The 13,951-nt window shown below is 42.0% G+C and overlaps 1 protein-coding gene across 4 annotated transcripts in view; it reads left to right on the top strand.

Annotated features, from left to right (window-relative positions):
* Positions 1-13,951, top strand: part of dnah9 (dynein axonemal heavy chain 9) — a 302,000-nt gene that overhangs the window by 286,912 nt on the left and 1,137 nt on the right. For 3 of the 4 annotated variants that reach the window (XM_062973995.1, XM_062974000.1, XM_062974001.1), the window contains one exon: positions 5,079-8,926. The exons of the other annotated variant lie outside the window; for it this stretch is intronic. In XM_062973995.1, coding sequence (XP_062830065.1) covers positions 5,079-5,306 — 228 coding nt within the window. In that variant the 3' untranslated portion in view covers positions 5,307-8,926. Of the gene's footprint in view, positions 1-5,078; positions 8,927-13,951 lie in introns of those variants that run through there. 4 annotated transcript variants of the gene reach the window in all.

Raw genomic sequence — 13,951 nt, 5'->3', positions numbered from 1 at the left:
ATGTCTCTTAACGGTTCGGGACCCACCTACCTTCGTGACTGTATTTCCCCCTATGAACCTACACGGTATCTCCGTTCATCGGGGAGGCCCTCCTCTTGATTCCACCACCCTCGCAATCGCGGTTGGTGGGGACGAGGGAGACGGCCTTCTCCATAGTGGCTCCCCGGCTCTGGAACTCTCTCCCCAGGGAGATTAGGCAGGCCCCTACCCTCCTTATTTTTCGGAAGAGCCTGAAAACCTGGCTCTTCCAACAGGCTTTTGGCGACTGATTTCCTTAGTTTGGGATTGCCCTCTTTATCCATTCTATTTTTATAGTATTTTTACTCCTTAGCCTTATATAGTCTTTAGGTGTATGCCTCCTCCAGCACTTTAATGGGATAATAGTCCCTGGTACCTACCTCTTTCCTAATCTGTACTTTACAAAACTATTTGCACTTTTCTGGCCCACTACCCCTTTTAGGAGCCAACCCAGGTTTTTATCAAAGTGTGTTTATTGTTTATTGGTATATGTGATTTTATTTGTTTATTATTTGTTTTTATTGTTGAGTTTTATATTGCTTGTTGCCTGGGCTTGGCCCCATGTAAGCTGCCCCGAGTCCCCTCGGGGAGATGGGGCGGGGTATAAAAACAAAATTATTATTATTATTATTATTATTATTGACATAACGACGTTGTATGACACAGCAAATAAGATAGTTATGTTGGATTTTGTTTCACAAAATCACAAGTCGAACACTTCCCAAGTGTCTAGGACTGTATGATGTATTTTCGGATGATGCGTGCAGATCCCAGTAAGGTGGCCTTTTGCAGTTGGCAGATCGTAATTTTGTCAATGTCTATTGTTTCCAAATGCCGGCTGAGATCTTTTGGCATGACACCCAGTGTGCCCATCACCACTGGGACCACCTGCACTGGTTTCTGCCAGAGTCTTTGAAGTTCAATCTTGAGGTCCTGATAGCGGCTGAGTTTTTCCTGTTGTTTTTCATCAATGCGACTGTCACCTGGGATGGCAACATCAATGATCCAAACCTTGTTCTTTTCCACAACTGTGATGTCTGGTGTGTTGTGTTCCAGAACTTTGTCAGTCTGGATTCGGAAGTCCCACAGTATCTTTGCGTGTTCATTTTCCATGACCTTTGCAGGTTTGTGATCCCACCAGTTCTTTGCTGCTGGGAGGTGGTACTTGAGGCACAAGTTCCAATGAATCATTTGGGCCACATAGTTGTGCCTCTGTTTGTAGTCTGTCTGTGCAATTTTCTTACAGCAGCTGAGGATATGATCAATGGTTTCATCGGTTTCCTTGCAGAGGCTGCACTTTGGGTCATCAGCTGATTTTTCGATCTTGGCCTTAATTGCATTTGTCCTGATGGCTTGCTCCTGGGCTGCAAGGATCAGGCCTTCTGTCTCCTTCTTCAGGGTCCCATTCGTGAGCCATAGCCAGGTCTTCTCCTTATCAGCTTTTCCTTCAATTTTGTCAAGGAACTTTCCATGCAGTGTTTTGTTGTGCCAGCTGTCAGCTCTAGTTTGTAGTGTGGTTTTATTGTACTGGTTTTTTGTCTGCTGTGCTTTGAGGAGTTTCTGATTTTTGACTTCAATCAAAGCAGGTTCTTCACTTTGCTTTACATATTCTGCCAGGGCATGTTCTTCTTCTTTGACTGCTTGTTTGACTTGTAAGAGTCCTCTGCCCCCTGATCTTCTAGGCAGATATAGCCGGTCAACATCACTGCGAGGGTGCAGGGAATGATGAATGGTCATGAGTCAAGGTGCCACCTTGATGTGGTGGGGGGGCTTAACTGCTCCAATGATGACTGAGGGCTGTGCTGGCGGTAGTGTAAATACCGGCAGGTCCAACCAAGCCAGAGAGGCCTCAGCTGAGGAGCAGAACTAAGAGCACCTAACCCATTAACATTATGGAGAATCAAACCCAAACGAAGTCTATACTGGCTCGGTCGTCGCCCAGGATAAAAAGGACCGTGGTGGATGCTGCTGATTCTGGACATCCATCGACAAGTGGGCTACGGAATCATCAAAACCCAAATGAACAGTCACATAAGCGGCAGAAATACACAATGCCAGAAAACCGCACAATAATAATAATAATAATAATAATAATAATAATAATTATTATTATTATTATTATTATTATTATTGACACAACGACGTTGTATGACACAGCAAACAAGATAGATATGCTGGATTTCGTTTCACAAAATCACAAGTCGAACACTTCCCAAGTGTCTAGGACTGTGTGATGTATTTTCGGATGATGCGTGCAGATCCCAGTAAGGTGGCCTTTTGCAGTTGGCAGATCGTAATTTTGTCAATGTCTATTGTTTCCAAATGCCAGCTGAGATCTTTTGGCACGGCACCCAGTGTGCCCATCACCACTGGGACCACCTGCACTGGTTTCTGCCAGAGTCTTTGAAGTTCAATCTTGAGGTCCTGATAGCGGCTGAGTTTTTCCTGTTGTTTTTCTTCAATGCGACTGTCACCTGGGATGGCAACATCAATGATCCAAACCTTTTTCTTTTCCACAACTGTGATGTCTGGTGTGTTGTGTTCCAGAACTTTGTCAGTCTGGATTCGGAAGTCCCACAGTATCTTTGCGTGTTCATTTTCCACAACCTTTGCAGGTTTGTGATCCCACCAGTTCTTAACTGCAGGGAGGTGATACTTGAGGCATAGGTTCCAATGAATCATTTGGGCCACATAGTTGTGCCTCTGTTTGTAGTCTGTCTGTGCAATTTTCTTACAGCAGCTGAGGATATGATCAATGGTTTCATCGGTTTCATTGCACAGTCTGCACTTTGGGTCATCAGCTGATTTTTCGATCTTGGCCTTGATTGCATTTGTTCTGATGGCTTGCTCCTGGGCTGCAAGGATCAGGCCTTCTGTCTCCTTCTTCAGGGTCCCATTCGTGAGCCACAGCCAGGTCTTCTCTTTATCAACTTTTCCTTCAATTTTGTCAAGGAACTTTCCATGCAGTGTTTTGTTGTGCCAGCTGTCAGCTCTAGTTTGTAGTGCAGTTTTTTTGTACTGGTTTTTTGTCTGCTGTGCTTTGAGGAGTTTCTGATTTTTGACTTCAATCAAAGCAGGTTCTTCACTTTGTTTTACATATTCTGCCAGGGCATGTTCTTCTTCTTTGGCTGCTTGTTTTACTTGCAAGAGTCCTCTGCAAGTAAAAAACTGTTGGCAACACATTACATATTATTATTATTATTATTATTATTATTATTATTATTATTATTATTATTAGAAACTCCTCTCCCTCCCTGTTTGGATGAGTAGCAGCATCTTCAGATGGGACAATGTCATAAGTAACACATCCCTCCCCTGTTCTTTTTCATTGTCGCTGATGGATTTTTCCAGGCAATACTACAAGGCCAAGTGGGGCATAGAGGCAGCCAATAAGCTCAATTTCTAGGCCATCTCCCATCAGGCTAGCAATGGTGGGAAGGAAGCTAGATTGTTACTCCAGCTTGTTGTGGTATCCAACCTGTAGCCATTTCCTCTGGGCTGATGAAACAGGGGGTGAAGGAGGGATAGTTCAGCTCCAGGAAGATGGCTTCAGAATCTCAGCTTCTTTTCTCCATCTCCTGCCACAGGAATAAAGTCAGTATAACGAACAGTAGGACTGCTGTCAGAGACTTGGAGCTCCTCAGGCACCAAGAGTATGGGACAGATCCAGGCAGTGGCCACATGACTGTCACACAAATTGTAGATATATATGGGAATTTGTACAGATGGTGTTTTTTTTACTCTACTCAGCCCTTAAAAGAGAACCAGACTGAGCTGGAGGTCCTGGCCTACGTTAATTCTCTTGTTGTGCGGGGGACTGCTGAGCTCTAATTAAAATCGAGAAGTTAGGTCACTTTCAATTACCATGTGGTAGAAAGGCCATGGTCCACTAAAAATTCAAAAGTGCATTTGAAAAATGAGAACATAGAAAGATGGTGCACACACATATATATTTATATGTGTATGTTTAATTAGAAAACTGCATTAAAAAGGAATCATTATAAAAAAACAAATAAGGACTGAAAGTGTGTGGGAAAAAATGCTCCTCTGAAATCTTTAGTAAAAGGTGAAAGATTTACTGGTATATGTCGATCTGAAGAGAAACCGGAGTATGCATTGAGATAAGTTAAACCACTCTTGAAACCTTGTTGCATGGGTATAAGCTATAAAATTATGGCTACATATACATTTTCAAGCAGACCCCGATAACTATACTCCTTTTCTGCTATCAGATCATTTTATTTCAGATTTTATGCTTTGATTCTCAGGAAGATCAAAACACCCTTTGGAAGTACTCTTAATGCTCACAAATGTGGAAGCCTGCAAGTCAGTCAAGAACAGACTTTTGGATCTTGACTTTTATAATCTGATTCTTGCAGCACAGACAACTTGTTCCTCCACTATATCATTACTTCCATGCGAGTGTGGAGCCATGTCAGCATATCTTCACATTTTGATTAATTCCACCCAGAGGAGAACTTCAGCGATTTCAAGATGTAATGTGTTGCCAACAGTTCTTTTGGATGGGAGATATAAAAAAGTGGAGCGTTCCAAAAGGGTTTGTTTTTGTGACTTGGTCTCTGTGGAAACACTTCACCATTCTTTGTTTGTTTGCCCCAAATATAATAATATACGGATGAAAAACAGGAATTCGATTTTTTCAGTGTTCTCAGTGGCAAGCGTGTTATAAACGTCCATATCTTCTGAACAACTCTGATGCATTCTTTTGTAAGACTTGCAAATTTTATCCTTGCAGTTAGTAACTTTTAAGTTTGTTTTCCTTTTTTCTGTGAATTCCTTTTGTTTTATATACCTGTGTTGTGATATGGTTGTATGCTAATACAGGCTGTGTGAGAGAGTGTGGAACAATGCCCATGAATTTCTGCGTAGGGGGAAAGTTTCAAGCCAATCTGGAATTGGGATGAATGGGGGACTCTGATTATGTACTAGATCATGAGAAGGGCTAGAGGTCAAGGAATATGATAACATTTACAAGTGAAAGGCAAAATTGGCAAAAGCGCACATTTTGTTGTAATTTCATTTGACTGCTCTTTTTGCAGCTGGGGTTAATTGCTGAAGCTCGGCTGAAGGACCTGACTCCACCGATGCCCATTATCTTCATCAAAGCCATCCCAGTGGACAAACAAGATACCCGTAACGTGTACCCATGTCCTGTATACAAAACCCGCCAACGGGGACCGACCTACGTTTGGACCTTTAACCTGAAGACAAAAGAGAAGCCTTCCAAGTGGGTTTTGGCAGGAGTGGCACTTCTCCTGCAAATTTAAACTCCTTCACATCACCTTTTTATCTAAACGGATTCCTCAAGTAGTCATAATCTCTTCATTGGAAAATTTCACATAACAAATAGTTGGACATGAGGTGTAGACATGATCTGAAGGTGCTGACATGCAAGAGTGTATGAGCCCTTTTATATCACAACACAGGTTTCAAGCTGCCTTGCAAACAGCATCACTTGCATAAAATATAACTTTTTCAAAAATCTTTTAATTATATTAGCTAAGCTGCATGCTGTTTTTAATGGAAAAAGAATAAAATGTACATGAACATAATAAATAATTACACAAATATAATTGATTCATTTTGTAAATAGGAAAAAACATAAAACCCTCCCTGATTAGCTTTGAACATAGAATCATAGAATCGTAGAGTTGGAAGAGACCTTGCGGGCCATCCAGTCCAACCCCCTGCAAGAAGCAGGAAAATCTAATTGAAAGTACCCCTGTATATTTAGAAAGTTTGTGGAAATGAATAAGCTTTCATCTAATGTGAGAAAGATGATAAAAGAGACACTGTCTGAGCTTCTTTAATGAGAGCATTCCATAGATTAGATAGGAAGGCTACCACTTAAAAAGACCTCCTCAGTAGGCATCCAACAATTTCCTTTGATTGGGGCACACAGGCCAGGTCATCCAACTAGAAAATCAAGGGAAATCAAGGCTGAAGTGTTACTAAAGCCATGAAAGGGCTTAATGGTCACAGCTAGCAGTCTGAATTGTACCTGGAAATGCAGCACATCAGACTAGATATGTATGTTATCTAGACATCACCTCAAATCATTTTCAACTGAAAGCTGTTCACACATGAAGCAGTCAGTTGCCAAGTGTGGAGCAGTCAACATCCATGTGTGAACTGCTATCAAGAGACATATTTAACCACAGAGTCAAAGCACATATTTATTTTACAAATGGTAGATCTTACAAATTAGGTGCACATGGCATGAAAAAATGTTACTATGGGAGAATACACATTAAAAGCTGCATTGCTCTGAAAGGCAGTGTTGCAACTGATGTTACAAGATTGATTCTCAATGAAACTTGATGGGGAAATAGAGACAGGTGATGATCTTCCATTGTACAGCTGAGAGTATTTCTCTGCACTTCGATGGAATCAGTCATTTACACTCTGGAATGATACAGTGGATTGTCCCTCGCACAGAGGGAGGATTAATTCTACTTCAGCTATCCCTGAAAAATGCTTATTTTCTTCGACAAAGCAAGTAAAAGACTTGCCCTTGCATCATCCACAACATATTGAAGCATAAAGGAGCCAAGTCTGACACCTTCCTTTATAGACTGCTCATTTTTACGCAAGATTACACTGTAGAAATGCTGGAGGGAACTGAGTTTTCACAAAGCTATTAAGGTGAAATCTGTAGTGAAGGAGGTAAACTAAACATTTCAGAATGAGACATGTTACCTAAATAAAAAGGAAGTGTTTTGAATAGTCTGGTAAATTATCTTCTCTCACTCTCACAGTTGTTCTCTATGACAAACCGGTATGGCTAGTTTTCCAGCACTTTGAAGTAGGACAGGCTGCCAGGTATTCTTTGTCTGTTTCTCAAAGATAGGTCATCACCATTCACATCTGCAACATCATGCCCTGGATACTTGTGAATACACATTTATGGAGAAAGGTCACCCCCATTACTCAAATTTCATTGAAAGTCCTTACAAGCCAGGCGAACCTGCACCTGCTAAGCACTCTGGCACTTGGATGAACTCTGACTACACAAGAAAAAATGATTAACTCCAATTGCCAGCTTATTAAACATCAAGTGGAGAGAAGTTCAAAAGTGGCGACTTCAAAAAAAAAAATGAACAAGATGCCAGTTGCCAACTTTGTCTCTAAGAGCCTTATTCCACTAATAATTGTGTTATGCTACTGGGATTGTAAAACCGCCTTTCAGGAATTCCCTTACATTTTGCCAATTAGGTCTTACATCAGAGCTTTGACCCCAAGGAATATGACTTTTGATAACAGATGTATTGCTTTCGTGTGTCAATGCTAGCCGATCACTTTAAAGATCTAAAGATATGTATCACCTCACACAACACTTCAAGGCAGTGGTCGTGTTTGTAATTTTCTGGAGCCCATTATTCTATTCCACTGTCATAACTGTATATGTCCAATAGTTTAGGCTTCAATACCATTCTCTTGTTGCATCTCAGGATGATTAATTGATCTCCACCAGCCTTAAAGGTGCTCCTAGATTCCTTTCTCTCCACCTCCCTCTGCCCTTTTTATGTTGCACTAGACTAATATGGCTACTTTAAATGAAAAATACCCTGGAAATTAAGATGCAACTAGCACTTCTTATTTCATATGAATGCCTTTGAATTTATTGGAATCACAAATACAGAAATTATTCCTCCTCTTTTTGAAGCGCAGAAAATGAATGAAATGCCACTTCTTATAAATGTTCAGCAAACATGTTGCAAACAAGACTGTCTGGAGGCGACATCTCAGTTAAGATAATAACTGCTGGCTGTTTGAGAAGATCGGAATAGTCAATAACGTGACAGCTAGAATTCATGTACCAGCCACTGCTGAAATGCCCAAAAGCTGCGCAAATGCAAAATGGCTATTGGGAACCAGCTGATAATTGGCTAAGGCATCTAGATTGTATTTGTGCAAGTACATGTTGGAGCAGATGTACACCTGTCTACACATCTGAATTGTGAGATTATTGCTTCTACAGCTGATCTGTTGGAATATGAGCTTCAGTATATGTAGTGTTAATACTTGAACTATCCATGATACATGTTTGTATGTTTTTTTGTTAGATAAAAGAGAATCTTTAGTTTTAATACTGACTTGTAGTTTTAAAATGCTTAGAAATGGAGATGAGCACCAGCCCCCAGACTCGGACACGACTAGACTTGATGTCAGGGGAAAACCTTTACCTTTACTATAAACATGCAAGGTTCATCCACCTCTAACAGAGCTTCTGTGATTCTTCTCTCGGAAAAAAAAAACTTTCTGAAGAGAGCATCTTTTTCTCTCAATGGATGCACTTCATAGGATCTGGAACTTTCAATAGCCAGCACCTTGGATCACATTAAGAGCCTCCATAGAATTCCAGTTTCTCCATTTGGACAAAACATTACTTTCTTAGGTTACATTTCTCAGAATTCCTTAGTCGGCATTGGTTGGTCTCCTCTTCAGAGAGTTTGTTTTCCACATGAGGAAAGGAGCTTTGGAGATGGTTTGGGTGGGGTTAAAGTACTGCCCTTCTCCTCACTCTTTTTCTTGCTTGCAAAAGGGCTGAAAGGGCTCCTGTGAGCTACAGACCATTCATGGCATTGATTCAATAAATCCCCAACACAGAGGACCAGCAACAGTCTCTGCCATCCCAGATGATGCATTGCTTCTCTAATTGAAGGAAGCAGGGGTTTTCATAAAAACTACAGTTTCCATTCCAGCCTCCAGGTTTGCCCCCTCCCACAATCAACACCAAAGTCAGTCATGTGTTACTGTACCAGTTATTGCAATATGAAGTCCAAGTTGTTGAATATTTTTCAAATGCTCCCCTGGCACCCCTTTTAATAAAGTGTACTTATGCACAAAAATGAATTTTAAAATAAATTTTGGGCTCTGACTTCCACCTTCTTTGGTCTTTCAGACTTCCTTCAGTAGGCAAAATGCCCTCTGTATTCCTACAACCAGGTAAGGTAGATCAAAGATGGCAGGTGGAGAATTACTGGCCCAAGTGACTCAGTGAGTTTCATGGCTCATGGGGGACTTGAATCTGATCTATCAAGTCCCCAGCTGGCCTGGGTTTTTGTCTGAAGATGTCTGCTTCACACCTTTGATAATGCCCACCCCCAGTTTTTATCTGTCCCAAACCTATTGGATGCCTTTCTGCATCAGTTTAGCTTTGTGAAGAGATTCTGGCTCCAGCTAGATATAAGGAGCAGTTTTGTTTTGGGTGCTCCTTTATATTTGAACCTTAGAGTAAGTGTTTTCAGCTTTCATTAGCCTCTCTCTACATGGCTTCCAGCTTGGGCTGACATTGCAGCAAACTGCAACCCCCTTACTTGTAATACATTTATGACAATGTAATTGATTATGCTGCCACTTATGGTAGAGGCTATGGTGGTCATTATTTATGCCCATGGAGATGTTGCCCTTGCCAAAGTGCTGATTGAGATTGCAATCCTGTACCTACCAGCCTCTGCATATACCTCATTAAACTCTTTGGAGCTTGCTTCTGAGTGGATGTGCCTCAGGTTTCACTATTAGCCCCTTGGCAAAATCATACTAGTGAAAGACCTTGACCCACCTGGTCCAGGGGGATAAGTTTGACAGAAAATCTTGTCAAACCCTATACCAATTGCACATGACCTCTGCTGGGTTGGGGATAGAGAACAGCCATTCCGGAAGAAGTGCCGCTGTGTAATTGCATCTGGATGGAGATGGGGTTCTTTAGGGACAAACAAAATTCATTTCTTAATTTACTATTTGGCACTCTCATACTGAACGTGGATGAGATTCCAATTCAAGCTCATTGATGGGTAAATGCTATACATAATTTATAGATTATTTGGAACAAAACTCTCAACTATGGGCATGCTTCCTACTGTGCAAGGGCAGCTATAGTGCCTTTATCCCGAAATTGGCTCTTAAACTCATGCAGCTTATTTATTATGAGTGGTTTATTAAATGTCTGCAATTGGCCAGACAATTCAGCACATGCATTTACAAATGCACTTAATTTAAAATGCTTCCTGAATGCGTGTGAGGTCTTTTGTGAAGATCTGAGCAGAGCCACTATAGTCAATAATGTGGTGGTTCTGTTCTGTGAATAATGTGTTGAAATAGTGCATTAATGCAAACTGTTGCTGGTATAAATCCATTAACCCTTAGGGAACAGGTCTAGCAAGCGGAAATGTGGCGTAATTTGTGTGGTATATTATGCAAATTTGGAGCCTCTATTTCTTTTGTCAGCTTTCACCTATCACAGTTTTCAGCAGTCTTCCTTTCACTTTTGCTTGCAGATGAGATGTAGGACATAAACTTGATAGGGAACACTAGAAGTGCTCCAGCTGCATATGGCTTGGGAAGGAACACAGGAAGCTGTTGTATATTGAAAGAGGATGTCTGTCTGTCTGTTAAGGCTGTGCTTTTGATTACACCTATGCCAACATGCTATAGTTTGTGAAACTTCAGGGTTCCTGAAAGATACCCTTCAACATTTCATATGTGGGCAAACAGCTTCAGAGTGTGGTCAAAATATTATTAGTGAAACACACAAATTAGGAGAGGTTGCAGCAGTTCACTTTTGTCTGAGCCTACTGTGAAGAGCAATATTTTCACCCTTTCTCTCTTCTTGTTGCCAAGTTAATGGAGCACTAATTATTTTTGTTTGCAGCAACTGAAGTAAGCTGAGGACAAGGGGGGGAATGTGGGTGAAAGAGAGAATTTGGGACATTTTAAAAATAGCTGAACAAGTGGGATGACAAACAATTCAGAGAAACCATACCAAACAGGGGCAGTTGGATGGTATGCTAATAGTTCCAAGGACCATTCCTCAAATTCCTTCCTTGGAAATAGATAAACTTCTGAATATGTAGGGAGATCTCTGAATGTGGGGAAAACATTTCCAAGCCTTTGAAAAACCCAATGTTGTTTCTGTTAAGACATCTGACAGCTCAGATTTGCTATTAGAGGAATGAGATGATATATGTTTTAGTCATTTGGATTTTTAGCCAACATTAAAAATAGGTTCTAATGTTAATTGGTAGCATTTTTCTAGATTGTACTGCGTCTGTGAAAAAGCTTGCTGCTGTCATCCACCTACACTGAAATGCTTCTGTGTAGAAATTGACTATTGGCATATGTTTCAGATAAGGGTGAAGACTATATCAAGTCATCCTTATGGAGACCTGGGACATTTTCCATTTTATTATTATTCCTCCTCTTTATTATTTTTTAAGAGATCATTAGACATGGGTGGAATGCGGGCGTTGTTGTATACACTTTTACTATGTGCTGTGTATTTAATGAGCTCTACAATTAATTACAGTAATCAGATTATTGGTAAGAAGTGGCAGATTTAGAAAAGGATGATTAGATAATTAAAGATAAATTGCTGTTTGTGGGTTCTTATTGAATATGTACTGCAGACTGTCTGGCTTTGAAGAGATAATTGAGTCATTGATTAATGAGGGTTTGGCAGCAGTCCTGATGACACTCCCCTCACCTGGATGAGGCTGTGACTGCCATTCTGACAAGGAGGAAAGACAAGGCAAAAGCAGGTCTGGCGAGAATGCCAAATAACTTTTGTAACAGACTGCAAAGCAGGGTGTGTGTGTTACAATAGATGCTCTGCCTCTTTAAGAGCCAAAATCAGAATGGTTAAGTGCTGCCTGGTTATGCTAGTCCAGGGTTTTTCAAGTAATTGTTGTGTGTCCAAATGGGCATTTCGTCCTGGCTTTTGGACACCCAGCAGATACAATTTACTTCTGTATTAGCCCTCTATAGCCAACCCCCTCTTTCTCTGCACTCATTGCCTCAGAGAGGGAATCCCTTTTAAAGCCCCATGTACTCTCCAGTTGGAAACGCCATATGTGCTGCCACAATGAAAGCAGTTTTATGCTCCTACTTGTGAGCAGGAGTTTGAGATTCCTAGGAGACCCTATAGACCAGCTACCATCACGCATTGATTTAAACCAGTGGTTCCCAACCTTTTTTTTTTTGGTCAGGGACCACTTTGGCCAGGGACCACTCTCCAACATTAGTACCATAAGGTACAAATGCAATTCAGAAAATTGCATCAAATAGACCACATCAGCTCTAGTTTCTGATACAGAACTTATGCCATCCAGTCATTGCCATCTGCTCACCCACAGAAAACCATATTTAGTAATCTAGAGCTGATGTGGTCTATCTAGTGCAATTTTTGAATAAGCACCCCAAATAACCCCAGGAAAAGGCCTAAAATGAAGATACCAAGGCACCAAATGGAACGGCTCCGCTCAGGGGGAAGCAGCAGTCAGGAGGCTTGTTACGTCTTTCATAAGTAGTCAACCTCCCCCCTCCCGACATCCCCGTTGCCTCGGCACTGTAAGAGGGTTTCGAGAGACCAGTCACTCTCATTGCAACAGTGTAGTAACTGTGAGGCCGCAGACCATTATTTAGTTCTTGGGGTCCACTGGTGGTCCATGGATCACAGGTTGGAAACCACTGATTTAAACCCTCTGGACTCATAATCCAGTGGGAGTCACTGGGGAAACAGGAAGATCCCTTGTGATGCATGCACACCAAGCAAGAAGCAGGGTGCAAGAGATGGAGAGTTTTTGTTCTCAGTAAGGCATTGGCAAGACACAAAGGCACATTTAGGAGAAGTTACAAAATTACAAAACTATCTGATCCACATTCAGCTCAAGGTTAAAAGGAATATAATTTATCTAATGTATAAGCTATCCCTCCCAAGCTTCTCAGTCCTATGCTCTTCAACATCTACATGAAACCGCTGGGCGATGTCATCCGGAGTTTTGGAGTTGGGTGCCACCTCTATGCAGATGACACTCAACGCTACTACTCTTTTCCACCTGACTCCAATGAAGCCCTCCGTGTCTTGGACCGGTGCCTGGCTGCTGTGCAGGACTGGATGAGGGCTAACAGGATGAAGCTTAATCCAGACAAGACAGAGGTCCTCCTGGTCAGTCGTGCTGTCAATCGGGGTATTGGTTGGCAACCTGTGCTTGATGGGGTTACACTCCCCCTAAAGGCGCAGGTCCACAATTTGGGTGTCCTCCTGGACTCGGCGCTGACACTTGAAGCCCAGGTGTTGGTGGTGGCCTTTTCACAATTAAAGCTTGTGCGCCAACTGCGACCGTACCTTGAGAAACCTGACTTGGCCACAGTGGTCCACACCTTAGTCATCTCTAGGTTGGATTACTGTAACGCACTCTACATGGGGCTGCCCTTGAAGATGACCTGGAAACTTCAACTAGTGCAACTGTCGGCAGCCAGGTTGTTAATGGGAGAAAATTATAGGGAGCGGACAACCCTCCTACTGAAACAGCTCCACTGGCTGCCGATAACCTTCCGGCCCAATTCAAGGTACTGGTCATCACCTATAAAGCCCTAAACGGTTCAGGTCCGGCTTATCTTTGTGATTGCATCTCTTACTACAAACCTGCAAGAACCTTGAGATCTGCCGGGGAGGCCCTCCTCTCATTCCTGCCGCCGTCTCAAACATGGTTGGTGGGGACTAGGGAAAGGGCCTTCTTCTCGGCGGCCCTCCGGCTCTGGAACTCCCTAGGTAAATTAGATCAGCCCCAACCCTGGCCACATTCTGAAAAGGGTTGAAAACCTGGTTATTTCAGTGTGTGTTCAACTGAGCAGGCATCCTTGACGCTATCCCTCTCCAATGTCTCCACCCATTCCCTTCTATTGCATTTTATTGGCCCAGCTCCAGAAATTGGAATGATTGCACCCACACATAATTTATTGCCTGACCCCACCGAATTCCCTAACAGTGCCTGTTTACTGTTTATCATGTTTTACTGTTTACATGCTTGTTTTATGTGTTCTTGTTTTTAAATGTATCTGACACTGTATTTTATGATGTACCAGGCCTCGTCCCCATGTGAGCCGCCCCGAGTCCCTTCAGGGAGATGGG

Source organism: Anolis carolinensis, chromosome 2, assembly GCF_035594765.1.
Source record: "Anolis carolinensis isolate JA03-04 chromosome 2, rAnoCar3.1.pri, whole genome shotgun sequence".
In the NCBI taxonomy this organism is placed as follows: Eukaryota; Metazoa; Chordata; class Lepidosauria; order Squamata; family Dactyloidae; genus Anolis; species Anolis carolinensis.
The sequence above is the reverse complement of the archived record's forward strand: the minus strand, read 5'-3'. Positions and strand labels throughout refer to the sequence as shown.